The 22,823-nt window shown below is 40.5% G+C and overlaps 1 protein-coding gene across 2 annotated transcripts in view; it reads right to left on the reverse strand.

Moving 5' to 3' along the window:
* Positions 1-22,823, reverse strand: part of GARRE1 (granule associated Rac and RHOG effector 1) — a 95,217-nt gene that overhangs the window by 25,422 nt on the left and 46,972 nt on the right. For both annotated transcript variants that reach the window (XM_044987218.1, XM_044987219.1), the window contains exons 4-8: positions 3,573-3,779; positions 1,774-1,914; positions 1,425-1,520; positions 1,129-1,290; positions 374-532 (exon numbers count right to left, since the gene is read on the reverse strand). In XM_044987218.1, coding sequence (XP_044843153.1) covers positions 374-532; positions 1,129-1,290; positions 1,425-1,520; positions 1,774-1,914; positions 3,573-3,779 — 765 coding nt within the window. The remainder of the gene's footprint in view (positions 1-373; positions 533-1,128; positions 1,291-1,424; positions 1,521-1,773; positions 1,915-3,572; positions 3,780-22,823) is intronic.

The following is a 22,823-nucleotide window of genomic DNA, read 5'->3' on the forward strand; positions in this document are numbered from 1 at the left end:
TCCAAAGTGTTTTAATTATGTTTTAACATCTGTAAGAGAAACTTTAGTGTACTGTAGTGTAAGTTTTATGTAAGTTTTATGTAGTGTAGTTTTATGTAAGTGTTTTGATTGTTAAATTATTGGTCAAACTGTCAACTGTAATTACAAAGCTTTTAATACTTTTCATATTTTACTAAGTCGTACTTAATTTTGTGAACTTGTAAACTGATGGGCTGAGAACAATGGTCCCAGTCCTACAAATTGCTCAGCACCTTGTTCTATCAGCCCAAATGATCTCAGTTTTGCTTTAAGAGAAGAAGTATTCTTGTCCAAATATAGCTTTAAAAATAGTTTGTTTACGGCTGATCTGTCCCTATCAGCCACGGTTACTTACCAATCCAGCTTGGCCAAATAATAACTGTACAGCAGTCTTGCAGGCTCCCCGCCAAGTAGAAGGGCAAACCTGATTTAGTACTTCAGTAACAGGAGAGTCATCCCGGGGTGTAAGTCCATTATGGCAACCAGCTTCTTTGATCAGTTGTAGCATTGTGTGCTGCAAGTCACAAAAGCTTGTTACACACACTACTCAAAACAGAGTAACATACATTTGAAAAAACATCTACTACTGAATGTATATGTTGAGGTTACAAACAGGAAATATAATGTTCCCAGATGTCCTTATCTTGTAATTTTTATTTGTCTGAAGGATACATTCAAGGAAATTAAATACACATAGTAGTGTCAAATAGAAAAGCTTTCTCAATCTTAACCAAAGCATTTGCTACCTGTAAAAGGTCTAAGTTATAAAATGCACCCGTATAAACTGAATTATGGAAATTAGTATAATAAGCAGAATACAAAAGAGCACTGCTTATGAGACACTGTAAATAACAGTTCAAAACACAATCCATTTTTAATGTTTCCAGGAACAGGGAGCTAAGTTTACCTCGAAAAAGTGAAAATGCTCAAAGATATCCAAATAATTTTTGGATGACACTCCCACCTTCCCCCCAAATTTAGAAATCAATTTTCCCACTAGTTCTAAGAATACCTTTTGAATTCATTTGGCGTGATTGGTTTTAAAATTGTAATTTAATACTGAACATTTAATATTGAATTTGTATAAGAGGTTAGATTTAGGGTCATTACCGTTTTCAACTTCAGGTTTTCTGTTGCAGACTCATTAAAGGATATTCCTTTTAGAAAATGGGATCCTATCTGAACAGGTACAGTGGGGAGTTCACACTGAATTGGCTGAGGTGGAGTCTGTCTCCTTCCTGTTTGTTGGGCTTCAGCTTCACAACAGCAGCCCTTGAAGACAAAATGTAGATCAATGAGCAGAAAGGGAGACAGTAAATAAAAAGCTAATAAAAAGACCAAAATTTAAGGAATTACCATTCTTTACCATTCATTTTCAGGAGGAAAAAAAGAGTAGTGGCTCTTACCTGCAAACTTGCTTCAATAGCTTTTGGATTCAAGTGGAAGCCAGCCTTCATTGCATATTCACAATGGCCCAAACTCTCCAAAGCGATTTTATATGCCTGATATTACAAAATGGTTTAAGATACAAGTTAGCCATAATCAACAAGTGATGTGAAAGTATATATATGAATTTACACTGTCCTATTTCACAGCACATCCACAATCTTCTATGGACAATACTGCAAAGTCACAACACTTTTTCAGTTGACTGAACTACATGTTTTTGTGTAACACATTCCTTTCCTGCTTCAATCCCCTACCTCCTGACTGTAGTGGACGTGTGTAAAAAATAAAATAATTAAGGTAACTAACCTGCAAAGCACTGTCAATTTTCATATTCAGTTCTTTCAGCTGGTGCTCAGGGATTGCCACACTTTGTGAGCAGAAGAGTTGCTGAACCTCAATTCCAGCCAAACACCCATCACAGCCTCTTTCTCTCAGCCGAGATGTGGCCTTTAACATAAGGGATAATAAAAAATAATTGTAGTATTGGTTCAACATTGGGACAGATCTAGTCTACCCAAAATTCCCACACCAGGACCAAGAACAACAATTAACTGGTATATCCGGTGATGATTATAGAAAAAACACCTGTATATTAGTGATTATTTAAGAGCATAGGTTTTCATATAGTATCTTAAAACCTTACAATTATTGGGATTGGTGATTTTAGTCAATTGTGGAAATAGATGTTTCTCTTTTTTCTAGCTCTATAATTGAAGATAATTTGGTCTTGTGTTTTTCTCTTATTTTCTCATTTTGCATGCCTAATAGACTTTATTCTGTTAATCTGTATATGATTCTCTATATTTTGACAAATAATAAGGCATTTCCTTCATAAAAATAGCTTAACTGGGCCAAGGTCATAACTGACTCTTTTATCCTAAATATCAAGGCCCCAACCCAAGTACATAAGTACTTAACTTTAACCAGTTATAGCAATTTCTATGTAGCAACTTCCAAGAAACTAGGAGAATAAAGTACTGAGACAACATTTGAAATCCTGCTCATATTTAACAGAATTCATAGTAGATAAAGCGATGGTATAAACTTAACAACAAAAGTATGGAACAATAATATTCCCCAAAAATTGTATCTAGCAAACAGTTGTAAATCTCTATTTTATTCCAGTCAGTGAGAGAAAGCAGTTGCAGCATGTCCAGTTACAAAGAGTTCTTTAGATTCATAGTCCCACAGGAAGCTTGTCTGTTGTCCTATACCTTGCAGATGTTAGTGGATAAATGGAAATCCTGAGAGGATTTCCAGTCGAGATGACTAACATGCCTGTCTGTTCTGCCAAATTAGACTTCAAAAGCACATACTCCAAGTTACTTTAATTTTAAGGAAACCATGTACTCAAAAAGTCTGAAGCCATTTTTGCTCTAGCAGATTATAAATTTAATGTCAGCTATAGAAAGAGGAAAAGCAAGTATTTTAGATCTATTAACTGGGTTCCCTTGAAAGGTGTTTTTTTCCTTGCAGTGAAGATATGGATTCCACAGATTATGTATAATGTTTTGGAAGTATAAATCTAGAGATAATTTTGAGTGACATAATTAAATTTTTTACAATTTTGTAATTCAACCACCAGCAAGAACAGCAGCTTTTCAACAAATTGGACATAAAAGTAATGAGTAACCTTTTTAAAATACAGAATAGGATACATATTCAAAATGTTATTAAGATACCATCAAAATCATTTCTGTCTGACTTTTGGGGTGCTTTCTTTGCCTACTCTTTTGACAAAAAGCAAAGGCTACTATAATTGAAAGATCGGAGAAATTATTTTTCTGTTTCTCTAGTTTGTGCATCTGACAGAACTTTGTGTATAATGACACTGCTTCACTACAGACTGTTTCCTTTTTTTTGTGAAGTTTTTCACATAGAGAAAAATTTTAAAAAAAATATATATAGGAAAATTGGCTCCAGGATAATTAATAGTACTTAAAACTATTTTAAGTCATTTAAAGAAAAAAGGATTAAATATCAAGTTTGGTTTTCCTTTAATATAAAACAAATATGAAGAGTTTTGCATATTAGGGCAACTAATTTCAAAGTTGCCAGTTACTAATATGAAATATTCAACTTAATTAAAAACAAGGCATCCATACCTCTGCAGCTCCTCTCCACGATCGTACTGCATCTTCTAGCTCAGTTGTGGGGCTCAAATTGGAGGTTCCCACCCCACTAGCATTCTTCCTTTCCTGAGCTACAGCTTCAGCAAAACAAGAGTGTGCCACTGGTTGGACCTTCTGCAAAGCTTGTGACAAAAACTGAAAGTGAACCTGCATCACTGTCAAGAAACATCGTCCAAGTAACTATGAAAGAAAAAAAACAAAATTCAAGAGTGAGTTTGGGGTTACTTTTGGTCAGTGAATCCTGATGACTGAGTTAAACAAGAGAGTCAAGTTCCTAAGCTTGAATGGATCAATGAAGAGGTTTGTTTGTTTTTTTATAATGCTTCACAATCAAACCATCATCAATACAAAACATATTTAATACTTAACTATGTTCTTAAAACACTTAAAAATCTCTACAGAACACTGGGGTTCTATGTATCACACTGAATATCTAAGTTGCAGCTTTTCTTTTGAGAGAGATCAGGCGTCTGATTGCTATGAATTTTGTCTGCATCATCTTTACAACACTTCTATTCTCAACTCATGGTTATTTCAAGAATGCAAATCTGAAAAGCTGATGAGTCACACTATCTTACAATGGTTGACCAACATATAAAATCTACTTTGGTTAAATCAGTACGCACCAAGCTCATCACAGTATTAAAAGGTTCATAATCAAGTTTAACATTCTGCTTGGAAGATCATCAGAAATATATGTGAAAACCTTTTGACAATTAAGACAGTGAACACATTTTTTTGGCTTCTTTGGAGAGTAATCTTGACTGATCAGGAAATAAGGTACACCTGGAAGAACTTGTACAAACTGATGCCCTATGTCTTACATCATCTGACAGGAATCGCTAGAGCTAACAAAAAAATTCACTCCAAAAATATTTCAAAGAAATGTATAATTTAATGCTGTTCATTTGGACAGGGGCGGGGGGGAGGGAGTAAAAGAGGGTCTAGAAACGCAGGACGACACTTGCAAGAGACCAAAACTAGAACACCAGAGCAGCAGATGTTTTCAGAGTTACTGTAGAAAGTATTGATTTGGATTCATGAGGCATGGGCCAGTAGTGTACTGGACTAGGATTCAGAAGAAAATGGGCTCTATCCTCAGCTCCTCCACTTAACCCTTTTCTGACTCCGGGCAAGTCACTTTCCCTCTCAGTGCCTCTGTTTCCCCTCTCACTTTTTGTCTCTCTTCTATTTAGACTGTACACTATCCAGGGAATGGACCATCCTTTATATGTCTTTATTGAGTACCTTACACAATGGAGGTCCAAACCTCAGGTGAGGCCTCTAGGTATTACAGAAATACAAGTAATGAAAAAAAAAGTATTAAGGAATCCTTATGACTTTCAAAAAGAAAAGTAGTCAAAATTACAGTTGTAATCTAAAATATTTTATATTTAAAGTGTTAATTTTTGTCTGTTACATAAGTATATACACTTGTTATAAATATAAATATGGATAAACTTCACATACAGTTTGTTCTTTTGGTTTACTGTAGTTGTCACAGAGAAAGTGACAAAATATGAATGTATAAATGTTTACATACATTTTACCTTCCTTTACAAAAAGTCTACCAGAATTAAACTGTTACACCATTTTAGGAATAATGCATAAAATGTACAAAGAGTGTACAAAAGCATCCTGACTTAGAGGACAAGAAGTTATCTGGCTTATTTTCAGTTACATTCTTTTTTTAATAAAAGTATTCAGCTACAGTGATCTTACTGGCAAGATATAGGAGTCACACTAATAGTTATATGCATTAACAATCTACTTTAACAGAACTTTACCAGTGGCAAATTTTGTTTCCCTTTGCAGCCAGTCTCCTTTTGACATTCCATTCTGGTTCAATCATTTCCCCTCTTTGTACAACGTATAACATTAAACAGTTTTGATACTGTGACTGACCTCTGCAAGTGTAGTCTGCCTTATTAAAAAAGTATTCTGCAGACATTAAGAACAAAACACCAACTTACTTGATGACAAAATTTAAAAGATTTCTATGAAAACTGCAGGAGCCAGTGAGGAGAAAACTATCAATCTAAACATTTCAGTGTATGGAAGATACGAAGAACTCCAACAATTCTCAGGGGAAAGAAAATCCAGGACTCATTAGGAATTTCAAGCTAGTGAGATTCTAAAAGACATTGAGGTACAAGAGGTTGAAATCTTCCCGTCCCTGGAAACTGCTCTCAAAATAAACAACCTATTTGGTTTACAAGGACAGCATACCACATTCCTGGTATAATTTGCAATGTTAGGCAATGAGATTAAAATACTAGTATTGGCACATAAATCCAAGTCTTCTTTATAAAGTCTATGTTTTGTTTTCTAAATCTAGATGTTAACTCTCCTCTACTTCAGTGATTGTTCAGAGGCATTTCCAATGGTTAAAATAAGAATAGTATCACTGGGATGGGGATTCTTGCACTGTTCCAGCCTGCTAGATTAAGGACTCATTTCAGACGCCATATACACTTCCTTGTAAGACCTCATAATTTTAAAGGTATTTTTCTAAAGAGGAAAAGAGCTGAATCCCTCTCTTCACTGGGGGGAATGTAATTACCATCATCAAATCCTTGATAAATACTCTCAATCTAGGTCTAGAGATCAAAGCAGAGTACAGTACTTGTAGCAAAACCACCTGTGTGAATAACATAAGAATATAGAGTTGTTGTATTGGTCCCAGGATATTAGAGAGACAAGGTGGTTAGGTGGTATCTTTTATTGGACCAACTTCTGTTGGTGAGAGAGACAAGCTTAAAGAAGAGCTCTGTGTAAGCTCGAAAGCTTGTCTCTCTCACCAACAGAAGTTGGTCCAATAAAAGATATTACCTCACCCACCTTGTCTCTCTAAAAAGAATATAGAGGCCTCCTGCTGTCCAATCTATCAAAATTGGATAGTCACGTAGGGCACAGTTAAAATAGCCATTCTGAACTTATTCTTCTTTGCTCACATTTTGGGACTTGAGTTTTCCTCTTGGGGACTACAAAGGGAATAAGATCATAAGAATGGCCATAGTGGGTCAGACCAAAGGTCCATCTAGCCCAGGGATGGGCAAACTATGGCCCGCGGGCCGGATCCGGCCCTTCAGGGCTTTGGATCCGGCCCGCGGGATTACCCCTGGTGGTGCTGCGGGCCCGGCGCTGCTCTCAGAAGCAGCCCCCGGGCCGGGAGGCAAAGGGCTCCATGTGCGCACGCAGAGCCCTCTGCCCCCCTCCCCCACCCAGGGGCCGCAGCACTTCCTGGAGTGGCGTGGGGACAGGGCAGGCATGCAGGGAGCCTGCCCTGGCCCTGGTGTGCGCCACTGCCACCCCGGAGCCACTTTAGGTAAGCGGCACCGGGCTGGAGCTCAAACCCCTCCTGCCCCCGCCCCCCAACTTCCTGCCCTAAGCCCTCTGCCTGTACCTCGCACCCCTCCTGCACCCAACTCCCTGCCCTGAGCCCCTTTCTGCACTCCTGTGCATTCCAACCACCTGCCCTGAGCTCCCTGCTGCACCCTGCACCCCGTGCACCCCAACTCCCTGCCCTGAGCCCCATCCTGCACTCCGCACCCATCCTGTACCCCAACCCCCTTCCCTGAGCCCCCTCTTACACTCTGCACCCCTTCTCTGCCCCAATCCCTTGTCCTGAGCCCCTTCCTCCACATCCCGCACTCCACCCGCCCTGCCCTGGGCCTGCATACAATTTCCTCACCCAGATGTGGCCCTCGCCCCAAAAAGTTTGCCCACCCCTGATCTAGCCCATTATCCTGTCTTCGGACAGTGCCCTATGCCAGGTGCCCCAGAGGGAATGAACAGAACAGGTAATCAAGTGATCCATTTCCTGTCACCCAATGGATTAGATTCTTAGATTAGAATATCTAACAAACAGGGACCAGCTTGATTCCCCACAATTTGCAAAAGATAAAATGGCCTCTGCCTCCTTTTCTGGAATCCTGAATATTGCAGATATGATGAAGCAAGGTTTCTGCGTCCTCACAAACATTTACCCATGATAAATAAATCTCCACCACTTGTATACCATTCCTATTCTTTGCTACGTCATCAGGAAGACACAAATGCCTCTCCTTATCTCAATGGCCGAACAATCTTGTGTGGAGGAATTTGGCATCATGTTTGGACAGCTGAGAATAGTGTGGCTGTTGGAGACATACTGTGTAGTAAATCCTCCCTTACCTCCAACACTCGCAAGATCTGCTGAGGCTCTGCTTCCTCTGTACAGCTTCTAGCTATAGACATGCAAGAAACTATTGTGAATCCCCTGCAACAGGCCTCAAAGCCTGAAAAATCACACTTTTCCATGTCAGCACATTCAACAACTGCTTTCTCCAAATCTGTATTGCAGTAGCACATAGGGTCCCCCAATCCAAGACCAGAGACCCTTTGGTCTAGGTGCTGTACAAACACATTTGAAAGTTCCTTTCCACAGAGAGTTTATAATCTCGGTTTATGAGAAGGCACAAGCAGGTGTGTGAAAAACAAGTAGGTGGAAAGGAAGAATAAACTAACAGTAAAACAAGCATGGTTTTGCATAACAAATAATAGTTTAAGTTCACCACCTGGCTACCCACTGTTTTGGGCAGCAATTCTCAGATATCACAGTGCTGAGGCAAGACATGGAGAAGGATAAAGAAATGACTTTACATGATTTTGGGGGGAGTTCCCTCTCCCCGTGTATGTCCTCTACAATAGAAAATCTATACTTTTACATTTTAGCATTTTTTCAGACAGGAAAGGCAATCTAAAACACAGCGTACACATTTTAAATGGGTAACTATGTTATGAAGGAGTGAGGATCAGTAAATTGATTAGCTTCTTCATAATCAGTACAAAAATATTGAGAAAGATTTGTGATATGCTTGTGCTTTCACAGCAAGCTTATATACTTGGCTTCATTTTGAAAGAATGCTCTAAATCTCACTGCTTATGTCTTTTCCATGACAGATGGTAAGGTAGCACATATATGAGCAATCATGACTACGCAACAAAAATAAAATGACACCTGTCAATTCAAATTAGTATGAGATGCCTGAAGGTTTCTACTGCAAGTCTCTTTCATGGTTACATATTACCAAAAAGAAAATGTAACTAATAAAGCCAATTGCAGAGGATGGTTTAGTTAGTTGAGGATTTGTTGTAATCTTCTTAAAATTTAACTATTTACAAACAATTTTAAAATAGCCTTGGCAAGCCACTCAATTGACTGGTCAACTGACTGCCTATCATTTGACCACAGTCAAATACAGGGCCGCTCAGAGGATTCAGGGGGTCTGGGGTCTTCAGTGGCAGGGGGCCCCCGCTTTGGCGGCAATTCGGCGGCGGGGGGTCCTTTCGCTCCGGGACCCGCTGCCAAAGTGCCCCGAAGACCCGGAGCAGAAGAAGCTCCAGAGGCCCGGGACCTGTGAGAGTTTTCAGGGGCCAGTGGAGCAGGGGCCCCGAAAAACTCTCGTGGGGGCCCCTGTGGGGCCCGGGACCTGGGGCAAATTGTCCCACTTGCTCTCCCCCCGCCCCCAGGGCGGCCCTGGTCAAATATTCCAGTAAGAACACCTTGACATAGTTGCTGACCTACCTTTTTGATTGCCTAATGGTGCTATCTGCTAGCAAGCCTATTTAATTGTCCTGATCACTCACTCTACTACATACTCTCAGAAAAAAAGGTGAACTAACTGAAATTTGTATGTATGTATATTTTTATTTGTATATCAGGCTATCAATGTACATAGCGATTTACAAAAATTAACAAGACATGGTCCCTGCCCCAAAGAGTTTACAATATAAACTGACTAGATAAAACATACAGAAATTAACTCAGAAGGGAATTGGGGAGGGAAAAGAGTAAAGGGGTCATTAAACCTCCTTCCCAAACATAAAGAGAAAAGATGCATAGCCATTAAGCTGCTTGAAGAGTTGGCTAGCAGCCTGCCTAGCAATCGTGCATTTAAAAATGACATTTTCTTTTATAGTTGCTATGTTTATTTGTTTAATTTCATTCTTCTTTTATAACTGTTCACTCTTGAATAACATTCACATTTAAATGCTAGCCTACCATTGCTTAAAAAAGAATTTCATTTTTTAGAATTTCATTTCATTATGTTTCACATTTTTCTTAGTTAAAATAACTCAGCTAAGTAAATTTGTTTTTTTGTAATTAGGAATAAGTATCTAAAGCTATACTAAATGGAGACCATAAAGTCTTAATCTTTTTTTGTTGTTGCTGTTGTTGTTGCTATAGTTATATTCTAATAAATTAGTGCTTTAAAATATTTGACTTTTTTTACATTAATTGACCAATCAACTGGTCAACTGACCAGTTATTTTTTGACCACTCAAATGCCCAAACCTACTTTAAAAAAAAAAACCCAAAGTTATGAAGATGCAAGTGAACTGCAATGTAATGTAAAGAACTGACATTAAAGATCATTGGCATTAGACCACGTCACTGCTTCAAAGCTAAATTTCTAACAAAACAAAACAAAAAAAGATTTTTCCTGAGCTATTAAAGTTAGCTCTTTGTATGAGGGCATAGTGCACATCCAGAAGCACACCAATTTTAGGCAACACTGTTTATTTTAATAGCACATAAAGGCATACAATTTGTTTTCCATAATGTCATCTTACAATTTTGCTGGGTGTATTACATATTTGTCTGTGACTCTTTAGGAAATTTTTTTTAAGTGGTTATTTTTCCATATCTTTAGGGTGAAGCATGACATATGATGTCTTGACCCTGAAGGTACACTTTTGTAATTTTTGAAAAGTTGAACTGGACTTTTTAAAGAGAGTTCCAGTTTATCTCTTTGAACAACTGGAATAATGACATTTTCCAATCCAATCGTGTTAACTGTATTTTGGTTATTTAAGGGGGAACAGAAGTACTTCACTTGGATATATAGTTTTGATTGGAAAAAAAGGTACAGTAACAGGGACTACTAGCAATAAATTAATTTCTCTATTACTGTCACACTCAGACACCCTGAGATCAGGACCCCACTGTGCCAGACACCCTGCAAACACATAGCAAAAGACAGTCTTCTGTCCTAAAGAGCTTACAGTCTAAGGGCTTGGCTACACTTACAGTTTGCAGCGCTGGTAGTTTGCAGCGCTGGTCATCCAGCTGTGTAGGAGCAGCGCTGCTGTGTGGCCACACTCACAGCTACCAGCGCTGGTGTGTGGCCACATTTGCAGCATTTCCAGCGCTGTTGGGAGTGATGCATTATGGGCAGCTATCCCAGCATTCAAGTGGCCGCAACGTGCTTTTCAAAAGAGGGGGGTGGAGTGGGGTCTAGTGTGACAGGGAGCGGGGGGAAAGAGAGAGTGGATTTTTGGAGCCAACACTGTGTGTTAGCTTCCTGACTTGAAAAATCAGAACATTTTTCCGACCCCTTAGTCTTAACTCTTAATTGCAAACAGCATGCAGGCAACACGACTCCCTGCTGTTTCCCTGCCTGCCTCTCATTTGATTGTTTACAGCCAGGTACAGATGATCACAGCAAACAGGAGCTGTGTTTGTTTTTTAGATAGCAGCAGCAACGGAGGAGCTCCACAGAGCTCATTCACAACAGGGAGGAGGATCTCATTTGATTGTTCACAGATTGATCACAGCAAACAGGAGCTGATAAGCAGCTCCGGTAGAAACGGGGAGCTCCGGAGGTTCACAACAAAACAAAGAGAGGCTGCATAACAAAACAAAGGGAGTAATTTAGTTTAAAGCATTCTGGGATATCTCCTTATTCCCTGGAGGCCAATAAAAGCGCTGGTGTGTGTCCACACTTGATGAGCAGCGCTGGATCACCAGCGCTGCAATCGCTACACCCCAACCTGGCCAGGTGTACAGCCAGCGCTGCAGCCAGGGAGTTGCAGCGCTGGATGTGCCTTGCAGGTGTGGACAGTTACTAATTGCAGCGCTGGAAAGCCTCTACCAGCGCTGCAACTTGCAAGTGTAGCCAAGCCCTAAATGGAGAAAGACTATTAAAATGTGGGAGGGGAAACAGATTAACAGAGAGATTAAGTGACTTGTCTAAGGTCACAGCACAGAACTGAGCCAGGCACTGAACCTAGGTCTCTCAAATCCTAGTCCAGGGCACTATTCACTATATGCCATGGTGCTTAAAGTGCCGAAATGAAGCTTTAGACAGAATTTTCACTTAGTATTTTGGAAGTGATGATTATTTAACTGTTCAAAATCTTTGTGGCTTTAGAATTTCCTCATGTAGCTAGATGACTGATGGGCTGGTTTTAAAAAATCTTTGGTCCTTTTCATTACAAACTAAGAGCCGGATATCAGTATTAGGGTACTGCTTAACAATGGCGGCTCATACCTCTGTTTTCTCTTCCTGACAGCCGCTCAAATATACAGTGTTTTGTTTTATTTTGCTGATTAAAATGATTCTCCTTATAGAATTTTAAGAATTTTCAGACGTAATTAAAGTAGAAAGTTATATACTATTGTAGATTATAAGGTAAGTTTACATACTTTAAAGTTTCAGTTTCTAAAATTAACTGACACCATATTACAATCCTCTCAATGTGAGATTTTAGTTAAAACACAACTCCATGTAAAGCTAGTTTGGAACTCAATAGAATTTTCTCTGTAGCATATTCTCAAGAGTATCCTCACTGTTCTGCCCTTCTTTCCTTCTCCACTCAGAAGCAATGTCAGCGGGCACAGCTGCTCACAATGGACGTGGCCGTACCAAGGCAGCAGTGTAACTAGCCTGATTTGTTATTGTAAAGAACTCATTAGCAAAGTACTATTTTGCTACTGGCCGTTTAAAACACAGCAAGCAACTAAGTGAATCAGATGTAATAGTGTAATTGTTCAATTGGATTATAGTTTTGCTGTAGCAGATGTTCAGGTTCACATCAGCTTGTTCACCAACAAATGACTGTCAGCTAAAGCTCATGACTTACTAATATGCAAACTGAGAATGGCTATCAAGATTTTCAACTAATTTGTGAACAGGGAAAAGTATTAGCCATATCCACTGAAGAAGAATCACTGTAAAACTATAGGTTTGAATAAAAATCCAAAAAGTGTGTGTTGATTACTAAGAACTATTCCATACAATATTTAAAAAAAAAAAACATTTTCATCTCATTTTTTAGTCTTTAGAACTCTGTAGACAAGAAAAGAAACCTACAATCATATTTCCAAGCTCAGCAAGGTCATTATCATAAACTATTTAAAATTTTGTTGCATTGGATAATAAGGTGTGAACTCAAGGCTTCAAGTTTTTTTTTATATTTTATTTTATTTTCTAACTTCTCCCTTCCTTTCAACCACCCTTAAAACTTAATTACTGCTGGGACTCTAGACATAGTGAACTCAACAGGTCATTTACTGGGAGGAGATAACAAATGCATCAGTAGATGGTTCTGGCATGCCTCTGCATTACATTATCCTCAATTATTATGCAACCTGAAAGCCTGCATTCCTCTGTCCCTAAATGTCGGTCTACCAATCCCCCCTCCCTGCACGGCTGGTTTTTCCCACCCACCCCCCGGTAATCTATGAAGTAAAGGACGATCTTTCACACAAGTTAGTGTCTCTCTCAAATGTATCTAGTTTGCAAATGTATGTAAGATCACTTTATATCATAAATAAGAGTGGTCTCTAGAGACGTTTTACTCTTGAAAAGTGACTGAAGATTGGCATAATGGGGTTAGATGTCTATTGTCTCACTGGTTCTAGACCAAATATGCAGAGTTTAGAAATAAAAACATGAGGTTTGTTCTAGACTTCAAGTCCAGCTAGATTCTTTCCTCTAAATGCATCACTACCAATCATTGATTCTAAATTATTCTCTTTTATGTGTCTGCAACTTCACTAGCCTTCAAGGAGAGTGAATAGGTACAAGTGGCCTCATTTGGCCTGAGGACTGTAAGTGGTTATGTGTAAAGGAGGAAAGAACCCAGTATGATAACCAGAAGAGCTATCTTTATCTGTCAACTTAGGAAATTTGACATGGAATCAGTGAGACAGAAAATAAATCTAGCAATGCCTTGTTCTTGGTTGTTTTTAAAAAAAGAAGTGTCCCTTTTCATACTAGTAGCACACTAAATCATTCCAAACAGTTATCTTCTTTGAAGCAACTCCAGAGAGGAGAGTCTTATCTTCCCATATCTTGTAGATTAGGTCTTCACAAGCAGGAAAAAGTCCAGATAGATCTAAAGGCTGAGTACTGGCTAAGTCTTGTATTCTTTTCTTTAAATAGCTGGCTCTTTCCCTCATCAGATTTTCCTATGTTGCCAAATATAAGGGAATTTGCCATAAGCAGATCAGGTCAGAGAGTAGCCATGCTAGATCACTTCCCCTCTGTCACTCTCCGCAGTAGAGCGGATCTCGAATATTACATGTTAAACTTCTAGTAAATTAAGTTATCCTCACTCTTTGGATCCACACAGCCTCAGCAAGCTGATTTTGGGTCTCTTCCCCTGACAGAAAGAAGTCTTGCATATCCTATCCAGATCTTTCTTGAACTAATACATCAGTAAGACTGGCAAGACTGGTAACCATCTGGGTTGTATATTCATCTGTATCAATAAAAGGTTGTTCCCTCTAGATCAGGGGCTCTCACACTGGGGGGGGGGGAGGGGGGGAGTCGTGACCCCTCAAGAGGTTGCAAAGTAGTTAACATGGGGGTCGCAAGCCCCAATTCTCCATTAAATTACACTACCCCCCATTTTTAATTTATAAGGTGGGGGGGTCACACTCAGAGGCTTGCTGTGTGAAAGGGGTCACCAATACAAAAACTTTGAAAACAACTGCTCTAGATTATATCTTCCTTTAGGCTATGTAAACAAGAGAAGGGTTTAAGCATAAAAAGACCGGATATCATGAGAGTGATGATGACGCCCAGGTATCTGAAGATTTCTACAGTTTATAAAGAATTCCAGAGGGAAGAGAAGAGGTACTAACCTCCATCACACAATACAGTCCATTTAAGCATCTCCACTGGGGAAGATGGATTCATTCTAGTTTCTGCAAGTTTTCCTTTGGCTAAATCCCATTTTCGGACTGTGAAAAGTCATTTCCCTTGGAAACTATGGATGTCTGTGGATTATAAATCTTTAACGACTTGTTACACATCAATGAACTAATGGTCTTACATTACCCTACAATAAGAACTTGGCCCTCTACCACACCAGTATTGGTAATATTATTAATCATGTTTAAGGCTATGTTTTAGTCATGGCTATTTTTAGTAAAAGTCACAAACAGGTCATGCGCAGTAAACAAAAATTCACGGCTTGTGACCTGTCCATAACTTTTACTATATACTCTTGACTAAAACTTGGGGGCAGGGGGGCACGCACGACCCAGAACCCCCACTGGTGCTGGGGGGGAAAAATGGGGTCACCAGCAGACTCTCTACCTGGCTCCGCGCCTCCCCTACCAGCAGCAGCAGAGTTTGGGTGTGGGAGGGGGAAGGGGGTTGGGACACGGGACGGGGTGAGGCAGGTTCTGGTTGGGACTTACCCGGGGGGCTCCCTGGAAGCGGCGACATCCCCCTCACTCAGCTACTAGGTGAAGGCGAGGCCAGGCAGCTCTGCGTGCTGCCTCTGCCTGCAGGCACCGCCCCCGTACTCCCATTGGCCACGGTTCTCGGCCAATGGGAGCTGCGAAGCCAACGCTCTGGGCGGAGACAGCGCGCAGAGCTGCCTGGCCATGCCTCCGCTAGCAGCTGAGCGAGGGGGACATTGCCCCCCTGGTAAGTGCTGCCCAGAGCCCAAATTCTGCTGCTGCGAGGGAGGGGGGAGCCTGGTGGCCCAAGACTGCCCCAGCAGCGGCCAATGCAACTGGCACAGGGGCCACCTGAACTGTCCCTGAGCCAGGCACACTGGCCGCTGCAGAGGTCATGGAGGTCACAAAATCTGTGACAAACTCGCAGCCTTAATCATGTTTATTAAAGGAGTGCCTGGGGACCAACCAAATTCAGAGGCCCATTGCGCTAGGCACTGCACAAAAACAGTAGTAGACAGTTCCTGCCCAAAGAGCTCACAAACTTATAGACAAAGGGTAGGGAAAAGAGATATAACATATAGGCAACGTGAGCAACATGATAATAATGAATGTCATGTTAGTTCTATGATTTTTTTGGGTGGGTAATGTGGTTAGGAGGGGAGTAGCTAAATGAAAATAAAAGAGAGGCAGGGGAGAAATGGGAGGGATATCTACAGCTGAAAGGGTGATATTTGCTTTTTAATAAATTCTCCCTCCATCGCTAAATTTAATTGAATGGATCTTACTTGTTTAGCTCGTACCTCACAGGCTACATCCAAAAGATGAGCTCATCTCTACACTCTGATTGGTGTGGGGGGAAATAAAGATCATATCTGAAGAAGAATTGAACTTTGGAAACAAAAATATTAAGTGCCCTAGGGACAATATTAAGTGTCCATCAGGACCACTCAGTATAAAATTATTCTTCCATTTCTACCACACTGGAAACCAAGTGAAGTCAATGAGATTTCACTTAGGTAAAGCGGGCTGCATATCTAGATGAAGCGAACCCAACTCAGACAGAGATGATGCTGGTAGGCAGAAGAAAAATATTTCAAAGCGTTTGCAGCCATAGCATGGTCTCCTTTTCTTGAAGATCAACACACACAATTGGACATTTCAGTCTCTAGTTTAGGTGTATTCTTGGATTCCTCACTGACATTAAGCTCTCAAATAGCATATCTGCCATTAATGCTTTCTACCACCATCTCTGGTTGGCTAGGAGACTCCATCCTATCCCGGCAGATGACTTGACCTCAGTTATGCACGTCTTTGTCATAGGGTGACCAGATGACAAGAATAAAATATTGGGACACGTGGGGAGGGGCAGCAATAGGATCACAGCCCCCACCCCCTTGGAGCCCTGGGAAAGGGGGATACACAACCTGAAGGAAGCCACGGGTCGGGGACCCCCGGCTCCAGGCACAGCCCCAACGTGGGTTGGGGGTGCACGGCCCCCGCTCCTGCCGCAGCCCCGCCGTGGGTCGGGGGCTCACAGCCCCCACGCCAGCCCTGCTGCAAGCTTCGGGTTGGGGGTGCATGGCCTCAGCCCCCGTCACAAGCACACATCCCCGGCTCCCGCCCACAGCCCCGCCACAAGCCAGGGGCAGAGAGCCCCAGCCGCAGCCCCGCCACTTACCTAGGGGACAGTTCCCACCCACTGGGAAGCACCTGGCAGGTTCCTCTGGCTCATAGGGTCAGCGTCAGCCAGCGGGGTCTCCATTCCACGTGCTGCACCTGCCACAAGCACTGGCTCCCGCTGCCATTGGCCAGAAGCTGTGGGGGCGGGACTCACTTAGGGGCATGAGTAGCATGCAGCACCCCAGGTTAGGGGCAGCCAGGAGGAGTCTGCGCCCTGTCCGCGCCCACAGCTCCCATTGGCCACGATGGAGCCAGCGCTTGTGGTAGGTGCAGCATGCAGAGATACCCGTCCCGTCCGCCCCTGTGCCCAGGGGCCGCAGGGTTCTGCTGCCCGCTGTTTCCTGGGAGCCACCCCAAATAAGCACAGCCAGGACCCCAGGTGAGCACGCACCAGTATAATCCTCCAGCCCTGAGCCAAAATATCAGGACGGAGAACAAACAACTAAATATCAAGACAGTCCCGATTTGTCAACTCTCGACTGGATTACAACAATAAGATGCACCTAGGCTTGAAGTCTTCGGCATTTAAACTCCAACTAATACACGACTCTGAAGAACATCTCCCCAGCAACGCAGGCCACTGCAAGCATATCAAACCTGCCTTCTGCTCTCCACACCGACTTCCCATGTAGTACTAAATCAAGTTCAAGCTCTCAGTCCTTATAGTCAAAGCACTGAATGGACTGGCCCCAGATAGCTAGAGGATGGCCTAAAGCTCCAGGATGAAGACTGTGAGCAACAAGTAGTCTCTTCTGGCACAATGGTATTCTCTACAGTAAGGGTCCAGCTCATCTCTATGGGAGACCGAACCTTCTCAGGGGCTGGTCCAAGACTGTGAAATAAACTCCCCCAAGAACTAAGGACCATCTTCCCACCATTTTCCCACCTTCCACTCCAAGTGCACAGCACATTTCTTTGATCTTCCTTCTCTAACAAATGCACAGCAACATACATTGAAAGAAATCCTACTGAAATAAGATAGACCACTGCACATGCTTCTCCCCCAGGGAGAGGATGAGAGAATACATAACATGTGACAGATGTTAGCAACGTTGCCTAATCCATTACTGGATGGCACTCAGGTATTATGGTGATGAGTGTAGTATTAGAACCTATACAGTATAAAATATTTGCAGAATCAGGATTTTAGAATGGATTCCTTGGAATAAAAAGTGACCACTCCCAAATTCTCAGTCAGGAATCTTCACAGGAAATTAGACATATTAAGGGCAATCAATGTATTCAAAAGCATTCTAAGACTTAACTTTTTAACGGAATATAATGAAAACTGTATTTTAAATACTGCATAAAAAAGAGTGGATAATCTTAATGTTACATTACCAGATGTGCACATGTGAGGCACACAAAAGAATATGAATATTTCTACTTCAGTATGCAGAGTATATAAAAGCCAATAAATGGATTTATCAGATTATCTGGAAAAGTACTATGCAAAATAACTACATTACCCTTTCACTGTTTGGTTGGTTGGTTTTGTTTTTTTTAAAGTCTACCCCTCCAAGAATTCAGACATACAATCATCTTATGAAAGTTCAAACATGAAGCTCTATCTATATAAAATAAGGAGAATGTCACTTTAAATATCATTTGAAATTATCAACACAAAACAGCTAGTCCTGGTCAGTTGAGTATGCAAGCCAGTTTAGCACTGTCTTAAGAAGCAAAGAAATTTGTGTTATTGAAATCCATGCTTTTAGAATAGGGTTCTATAGAACCAAGTTGATTGGGAATTGGTTATCCAATATTAGACATAACCCTACAGCAGAAAGATTTACTGTGTGAGCTTATTACACATGATCAGCTTTACTGCGGACTGCAATTTCAAATATAGCATTTCCCAACCTACAAAAGACTTAGAGAAACTAATGATGGTAGAATAATTGTATGTGTGATGGTACCTCCCATAAGGCTTTATGGAAATATGCTTAGAATGTGTTTTATGCTACATATGCCATGTAGGTTATGATCTACTGAATGTATTCATCCTGTTTGTATGCATGTATCATTTTTGTATTCAAAGTTATGAATGTTGGTGGTGTACTGGCTTGATTTCTAAATAACCTTAGTAGAGCATTTGGTCAGTTCCTGGAGAAAGGAATGTTAAAGTTAAGTACCTAATCAAGAAACACTTAAAGGACAATGGATCTTGGAATGCTCCAATCCAAATAAGTCTACTTGAGGATGTTCAAGGTAGCATGTAAACAGTGGATGCTACCTGTAAAAACTGAGTCATGCATGGATATGCGACTTGCCCAGGTGACTCCAAAACTCCATCCTGGAGCTGGACTTTGCATAGGAGTGAGGACGGGGGTCTCCACCCACAAGAGAAAGTCTATTTAAACCCCTGGGAGACCCCTCCGTTTGGTCTTCAGCTGGCTAAAGAGAGAGCATCTCCACCCCTCAGGATATTTAGAAGAAACTGGAACAAAGGACAGTGACTGCAAGGGGTGTGAGTGATTGCTGGACCCAGGCTAAAAGGAGATTAGTCTGTAAAAGGGAGCATTCTGGAACTGGTGAGGACATTCTCTGTATTCAATTTGATTAGACATAGATTTGCGCATTTTATTTTATTTTGCTTGGTTACTTACTTTGTTCTGTTACTACTTGGAACAAGTTAAATCCTACTTTCTGTATTTAATAAAATCACTTTCTACTTATGAATTAACTCAGAGTATGTATTAATACTTGGGGGAGCAAACAACTGTGCATCTCTCTCTATCAGTGTTATAGAGGGCGAACAATTTATGAGTTTACCCTGTATAAGCTTTATAACAGGGTGAAACAGATTTATTTGGGTTTAGACCCCATTGGGAGCTGGGCATCTGAGTGACAGGAACACTTCTGTTAGCTGCTTTCAGGTAACCCTGAAGCTTTGGGGCAAGTAATTCAGATCCTGGGTCTGTGTTGGAGCAGACGGGAGTGTCTGGCTCAGCAACAGGGTGCTAGAGTCCTGGGCTGGCAGGGAATGCAGGGGCAGAAGTAGTCTTGGCACATCAGGTGGCAGCTCCTACGAGGGTTTCTGTGATCCAACCCGTCACAGTATAATTTCTTCCAAAAGGGAATGTTAATCTTATTCCACCCAGTAATCCAGCAATATTTTTGTTAAGGACTGAAATCTCTCTCTAACATGAAAGTTTTGTTTTAAAAAAAAAAATTCAAAAATTTAGTGTCAACTTTCTTTCAGAGTATAGAACAGAAGAAAAAACTATCCAGAGACAAGAGTGTTGGCCCAGTAACTTCCCCCCCCCCCCCCATACTTCTCAAATAATGAAGTTACCTCCAATTTAACCATATAAATCAAAACTTAGTTTAGTGGATTTAAGATACAATAAGTAGCAACAACAGCAAAGCAGAATAGACGAGACCACCATTTTTGTCTAGAAAACAATCCAAGGAAAGTTTCCTTTGAATTCCTACAGAGTTTCTACCCTATTCAAGCATTTCCATTTTACATCTTTATCTTGATATTTGTCTACACTGGAGCTAATACACTATTTGCTGACCCAGTTATTTTTCATAATAATTGTTCAAAAGGTAGCAACTACAGGTTAGGTAAAGTCATTTCAAAGAGACAAGAAGTGACCAGTAGATAAGGACCTGGGCAAATATTCAGAGATACTACAGCAGTTTCCACACACAGAACATTAGATTTTGTTGTCTGTATTTCAGGCATACAGTCATTAATATTTTTCTATCAGCTATTACACAAATAACTTAGTGGTAAGTCTCACAAATTTTGGTAGTGACTTACGCTGACTGGATCACATTCCATTGGTTTTGTCTGAAGCTCACAGAAATAATGTCTACTTTACAGCTGCATCTGTCTTCATGCCTGGATGCTTCAAACAGAAGAACTACTGATTTGGAAAACTAGAGATGGCTCAAAAAAATCTGTGGCCTTATTTCGTAATAAGGTTCAATACAACAACAAAAGAGCAGTGAGAAAGGAAAATTATATCTGCATTCACAAAGTAGGTTCTAGTTACTCCAATTAAGAGAAAGAATCCAATAAATTAGATTTTTTCCCTAAATGTCCAAGAGTAGATCAGAATCATAATATTTAGTTAAATATCTGCTCTGAAATCCCAGAACTTTTACTAACATGGCTTGGTTTTATCCTAAAGTTAGACACTGACATCTGTGGTCACCTGATGTGAGATATTAAAACAGCGTCATCCCCGAGGAAGGCAAAAAACATATTTTGTGAATTCACTGAGCTGAACCAGCTGCCCAGAAACTCATACATTTATTCATTCAAGAGAGACTGAGAATTGAGCCAAGATACAGCTCTACCCCGATATAACGCTGTCCTCAGGAGCCAAGAAATCTTACCACGTTATAGGTGAAATCGCATTATATCGAACTTGCTTTGATCCGCCAGAGTGCACAGCTCCTTCTCCCTCTCCCCCCCCCCGAGCACTGCTTTACCACGTTATATCCGAATTTGTGTTATATCAGGTCGTGTTATATCAGGGTAGAGGTGTAAAAGCCAGAGACCAAGAACTACAGAAGTTAAAGTGGAAAGGTTCTCATCCAGTAACTAGCAAAAATAAATATTTTTTCTGATAAAAAAACCCCTCTCTTGTCAATACTACTAAAGAAGACTGTATTAGACAATTAGCCTACAAAAAAAGTATGACACTGAGGAATGATCACCAATATTTATAACTGACATATCTTAGTACTATTTCCTTATTTCGCCTGCTAGTGAGTGGTATAATCCGAGGGTCTGGATTATATGGGAACACAGCATAACTGAAGCGACCAAAGTTATCCTAATCAACCCTTTTGACTGACATTTGACAAAGTTAGACAATGCCAAGACACTCCAGTCACACTAGTGGGAAAAACAGAATAGCGCAACTGCTAAAAGCAAAATTTGTGCAAGGTACAGGAGTTGCCATCTTCAGTCTTGGAGAAATGTAAAGCAGCACTGTTAGAGTGAGAGACTAGAGATCGTTTTAAATTCTGATATTTTATGAGCTGGTAAGATTAGAAATCAAATTCTTTATGCCACTGGAAATCTGGATTTCCTAAACCAAAGCAGCTCAGACAGCATACTAGCATGGTGTCAGATCTTTAAAAATAAAGAATGGCAAAATATTTAAGTATTGAGTACTACCTTGACTACTAGGCACTGCAAGTATGGTAATATTCTTAAAGTTGATGGTAGTGACTAACAAAGCTGTTGTGGAAATCGAGCAATTTCCTGCAATTAAAAATAGATGGTTTTGGTTTGTGTGAAGCCACAGTACATTTTACCTATTCAATGCAATGCAAAAGGTCAGTATGCAGGGTTACATTTTACCACTCTGACCTCACCTCTCCTGAAGTGTTATCTTTATGGGGTCACACAGTTGTCCATTTCACAACTGTATACTAAACTATGTGCACTGAAAAGCATTACATAAATTTCATTGTTAACAAGTGATTCTGTGCAGATTTCCAGACCATGGCATTTTATAGAGAGTAGATTCTGTACAAGATGAATGAGCTGGTGGTAGCTACAATTAATCACTAATTTGCAATTTAGCAGAAGGTGTCCTAGAAGCCTTAACACCAATGTCTGCAGCAAGATTATAAATTCCTCCTGAATTTCACGTTCCCCTTTAATATGATGACAATTTTCACTTTAAAAAAAAAATTAACTCACTGAAGTTTAAGATCTGGCTTCCAACTACTTTTATTTCTTTTCAGTATTTATTCTCCCTTTTTCAGCACATTTAATAATGGCTTTGGGGATGATCAGACTGTGTATAGGCTCTTTGCCAATTTGAGGGGCCAGATGGGAATAGCTAATATAATTAAGGTAATAATCAGATATTGCTCAAACTGGAGGACAAAGATTATATGATCACACCCTCTCACACATACCATTATACAAGGTGAACGATATGTTCCTCTTTTTTACAGTGCATAGTACCTTCCATGCAATCTAAAAAGTGATCTTACAACATCCCAAGTAGACATCTGTAGCAAAAGAGTCTGCTTTCCAGAACAAAAAGTTACCTTTCCTTCCTTTAGATATACAATAAGATTTATTAGATTCCAGTTTAAGC

This window comes from Mauremys mutica, chromosome 14 (genome assembly GCF_020497125.1).
Source record: "Mauremys mutica isolate MM-2020 ecotype Southern chromosome 14, ASM2049712v1, whole genome shotgun sequence".
NCBI classification, from domain to species: domain Eukaryota; kingdom Metazoa; phylum Chordata; order Testudines; family Geoemydidae; genus Mauremys; species Mauremys mutica.